This window comes from Pteropus alecto, unplaced genomic scaffold, assembly GCF_000325575.1.
Source record: "Pteropus alecto unplaced genomic scaffold, ASM32557v1 scaffold45, whole genome shotgun sequence".
Classification (NCBI taxonomy): Eukaryota; Metazoa; Chordata; class Mammalia; order Chiroptera; family Pteropodidae; genus Pteropus; species Pteropus alecto.
Window position 1 is genome coordinate 21621829 of NW_006442491.1, and position 4889 is coordinate 21626717.

The following is a 4889-nucleotide window of genomic DNA, read 5'->3' on the forward strand; positions in this document are numbered from 1 at the left end:
TTCCAGATGTCGAACACCTCCCAGCCAGATACGTCCAGGCTTGGCACAGAGCGCACATCCAGCAAAGCTGCGGGCTGCCGGCCGCTGGGGCAGCTGGACAGCTTCAGCTGGGCAGCCCGCCCACTACCAGGGGCCACTGGCTTGGCTGTGTCTGAGGGCTTCTTCCGCAAGATCCGCAGCTCAGCCCCTAGCAGGCCATCCTTCTCCAGGGCACTAATGTCAAACACGTACCTCTGCTTCCTGACCACAGGACCTCGGTCATCTAGAGAGAACACCCAGAAGTCATTCCCTGCAACCTCATCAAGAAAGCTGGTCACCTCCAGGCCTCAAGGGAGGGCCACAGCTCTCTTCCCCTCCAGAGAGCTTTCTTTAACCTCTTCCCCACTCTGTCAGAGGCCAAGACCCAAAACACCAAGAGCATTTTTCAGAATAAGAGAGAGTTCTACACAGCCAACCAAGTAGTGTTGTTTATCTGTAGACGTGGCTGGAGGTGATTTGAGTGATTCTGGGTGTTTGTGTCAATTACCATTCAAATCTGGGATCCATCTACCTTAGAACTGCCTCCTATCTATCTCTCTCCTGTTACCTAATATGATATCTTATTGGTGGAATAGGTGGGGTGGGTGTTATAATTACTCCTGTTTTTCCAGAGGGGGAACCTGAGGCTCAGAGAAGTTAGGTGACTTGCTCAAAGTCGCCCAGCTAGGAAAAAACAGAGTTGGAACTCTGTTTCTATATCCAATCCTGAGCTGCTTCTACTATACCTTAAAGATCTTAGTGTTCTCACTTTACAGATGAGGCACAAAGAGGGGTAGTGACTTGCCAAAGGTCACACAGTGAGTTAATGACAAAGCTGGACTACGACCCAATTTCCCTGGCTTCTCAGTCTAATAATTTTGTTTTATATGTGTCTTATCCTGCTGTATATATGAGTGTGTGTGTGACAGTTCGTGTGTTTGTGTGTATGAGTAGGTTCATATGTGAGTTAAGAAAGTGAAATATATGACATGTTATGTGTATGTATGACTGGGTTTGTATAAAAATTTAATGGGTATGTGTGTGTGTGTGTGTGTGTGTATATATATATGTAAGAAGACCTCGTGTATACATATAAGAAGGTGTGTGTGCACACGTGTACATGTGTGTGATTCAGCATGTGCGTACAAGAAGCTCAATAGTATGTCCTGAGTATATGTACAAGCTGTGTATATGTATAAGAAGCTCAGTAGTATGTCCGAATCAGCATGCCCTCCTTCCTAAATACCAATTTGCCATTGGGAAGCATTCCTATATTGCTCTAGAAGGTGACTAATTAGGCCTTTAAACTCTCCATCTCCCCCTCTTCAGAGTTCCCTTAGTGCTGGGGGGCACAAAGACTTACTTTATGAGCCCCCGAGGGGTCACAGCTTTCCCTGGCTGGGCAGCCAGCCAGGCCACCTCCCCCACCTCAGCCAGACTTGCTGCCTCTGTGCCTCCCCCACCCTCTATCATTCCCCCACAGGCCGGCTCTAATGAGGAGCCTCTCCCACTCTCTGACCCCTCCCCCATACTGCCAGCCAAAGTCCTAAGACTCACAGAACCAAACCATATCAGCTGCAATCAACCCTAGCAATCAGTGGTCCACCTTCCTCTTCACAGTTAGGGAGAAACTGAGGCCCTGAAAGGGAAAGGGACTTGCTGAGGTCACACAGCAAGTTGAGCGGAAAAGCCAAGACGTTAACACCAGGTGGGCAGAGGGAGAAGTGAAGGGAGCAGTTATTCTTCTGTGTTAATGATAAAAATGATCTGTGTTCAGGACAGGACACAATGAAGTGCTCTCAGAAATCGCTTAGTCCAACTCTCAAATTCCATATATTTAAATGTCATTCCGTGACTCCAAGATGCCTTACTTACTGTCTTCACCTATCCTGCCTCCTCTGACCTCTAGCCCTAGGGCAAAGTTGCAGAACCATGAGTCACTAGAAGTTAATTTCTCTCTCTGCCATCTGAGAAAACCTACAAACTCCTGGAGCCTAGAATGTTTGGCCAAACCACATAGGAACAGAGCATGGCCTGGTGATCAAGTCTGAGAGTCTGGTCCCCAACTCTGCCACCAACTGACAGATCTTGTCTCCTCTCTGGACTTCAGTCATCCTTTCTCTGCACCTTGCAGGATTGGACTTGGTTATCCCCAGGTGCTCTCCAGCCCTGACATGCCAGCAGCCTGGGACCTGATACATGTAAGATAGTCCCAGATACCACCCAGGCCAAACACACACACCATCTCCCACCAGTGGAGTGTCAGGGCTCTGAAAGGCCCCTCCATGCATGCAGATGCCCCTCCCTCTGAGCCGTGCCCCTGCCACCCCACCCCCTCACCTTGCCCTTTGTCAATAAAGCTGGTGATGGTGTTGGCCAGGCCAGCCTCCAACTTCACGCTGCTGTTGCCTCCCTTTCTGTCAGCATCGGACAGCGTCCTGTACAGCGAGAGCATGTACTCGTGGGGCGTGATGGGGGGTGGGCGGAATGGCTCCTTGGGCTCTCGAGGGGGCCCAGGCTCCCTGGCCTTCTTCAGGAGGAAGGGGCTGGGGACAGCTCCTGCCTTTGGGGGTGCCTTACCCCCAGAAAGCTGTCCTTTTGGGGTCACAGTCCGCGTTGCAGCCTGCCTTGACTGGGGAGGGTGTCTTGGCTTGGGTTCAGGGCCACCCGATCTGGGGGGCAGCTTTTTGGATTCATCCTTCTTGGGCTGTGTCAGGCCTCCTGCCTGCCCGGTGGCCCCCTTTGCCCTGGCATTGGTGGCCCCCCCACCATAGCTGTGACCCCCTGGCCTGAAGATGTTCCGGGCCAGAGGGGGCCTCTCCTTGGCTTCTGCTTTGGCCAATACTGGCCTGGCCCCCTGGGGTCTCTGGCCCAAGTCAGGGGCCCCCAACACAGTGCAGATAAATTCCAGGTCCAGCCAAACCAGGTGCCAAAGCAAGAAAGTGAGGAGTTTGGAGAGTCTCATCCTCTGGCCAGCCGCTGAATGACACCAAAGAAAACAGTGGCAGCAGCGAAGGTGCCTCTGGTTTGGCAGGAAAAACCATGAAAGGAGTGGACCCTCAAAAGCAGCGGCGGCAGCAGTAGCAGCAGAAGGAAAGGCTTTCTCCTCAGTCTGAGACTCTTTAAGTCTGCCGGGTGTGCGTTTGTATCCAGTCCCATAGTGGAAATGCTCTCGTATCCAGACGCGCACCGTCTCCAGTCAGCAGCTGAAAATAACTCGTTCTTGAAAGGAGAAAGCCGACCGCCCCCTTTCTCCTGCACAACTGACTGAGGGCTTGAAGGAGGCTTGTATAAGGCTGAGGGATTTTTCCAAGAAGGAAGAATGGCGTAATGCTGCCTGTGTGCTCCAGTTTTTTTTTTTTCAAGTTTTGAATCCTTTCCAGTGAAAATACTTCACACACACACACACACACACACACACACACGCCTGCAGGTGCTTAGAAAAATCTTTTACAAACCTGAACTCAGGAATTGGAAACGGAATTCCAACCCAAACCAATTTAATTACTCTCTGATGTCATGCTGTCTAAACTCATTTAAGTGCGATATATTTATGTGAAAAAAATCACCGCTGCCCTTTTGAGGCCATGGCTCACAGGGGCTCTTGGCACAGAGCCCCGAAGCGTGACTCTAGGCTTAGGGGGCCCCTCAGTCCATGGAGCAGACTCAGGGGTCTTCGCCTCCACCTCACGGGGCAGCCCACCCCACCTTTCTGGGGAGAGATGCTGAGGAATGAGCTCAAGGATCTTAAGCCCCAGAAGCATGGGGAGTGTGGGTTTTCAGCTAAGTCCTTGGGGTGTTTTTAAAGCAGTTTCAACCCTTGCGTCTAGTCTGGGGCCTGATTTGTTGTTGGGGGGGCAGCACAGATGGCAGCATTTACCCACAGTTTCTTTTATTTTAATAAACTTGTGGTGACCCAGAGACAGAAAAATATCAGTACCCACTACACCCCTCCCCCCAATGTCATTGACTGAGCTCGGATGATTTCTTCAGGCTTTAGGGGGCACTACTACCCCAGAACCCACTTCTCAGATGGAGGCAGGTCCAAGGTGTACCTCACTGCCACCCCAGTAAAGACAGACTGAGTTTTGATGAAAAGGTCTGGTGGTGGCCGACCCAGCCTGGGGCAGCAGCGGCCCCTGCAGGAGGCTGGAAAAAATGATTTCCCACATATTGCTTTTCTGGTAGCTCTCTAAGTCTAAGAAGTCTGAATTCCAGCTGGACTCATTGGGGAAAGCTATTCCTGTCACCTAGAATACCCTCCTTTCACTCCGACAACTGGAGGAAGCCCTCCTCATCCTAGGAACTTCAGCTGAAAATACACCTCCTCTAGGAAGTCTTCCCTGATTTCCAGAGTCAATTACTCTCTCTTGTACATTTTACTATAGCACTTGTCATACTGTAAAAGGTATAGCAGCAGTAGAAGCAGTAGTCAGGCATGCTTCCTTCTTAATCTGAGATTCTTTGAGCCCACCTAATAGAGATCTGTTCATACTCTAAGGTCATCAGATTGGTTTCCCAGAATAAGCTGGCACAGAGTAAAAGCTCAGTAAGTGTTCGACGAATGAAAGAAGATGAAATTCACAGCTGGGGTGTCCGGGTGCCTGACCAGCCCTTTTGTGGTGACACTCCTAGATCTTTGCTGATCTTCAGAGCACAGCAGCATAACTTGGACATTTCAAACTTCATCTAGTGCTCCTAGGTCAGAAAACCCAGTAGAGCACTACCTCCCCATCTCAAAGGACCAGCGCACCACCAAAAACTCTTTGGGGGAGCTTTAAGGAAGAGGTGAATTCATTACTATCCCTTCAGTTACCCAGATTCACAACTCGTGGCTTCCCTTTTGACTCGTCCCCACATAAGCAGTCATC

At 50.5% G+C, this 4889-nt stretch overlaps 1 protein-coding gene across 1 annotated transcript in view; it reads right to left on the minus strand.

Moving 5' to 3' along the window:
• The window catches only part of GDF5 (growth differentiation factor 5), a 3657-nt gene extending 674 nt beyond the window's left edge, over positions 1-2983 (minus strand). Inside the window, exons 1-2 of the mRNA XM_006921753.1 lie at positions 2359-2983; positions 3-262 (exon numbers count right to left, since the gene is read on the minus strand). Coding sequence (XP_006921815.1) covers positions 3-262; positions 2359-2983 — 885 coding nt within the window. The remainder of the gene's footprint in view (positions 1-2; positions 263-2358) is intronic.
• Positions 2984-4889: the final 1906 nt, after the last annotated feature.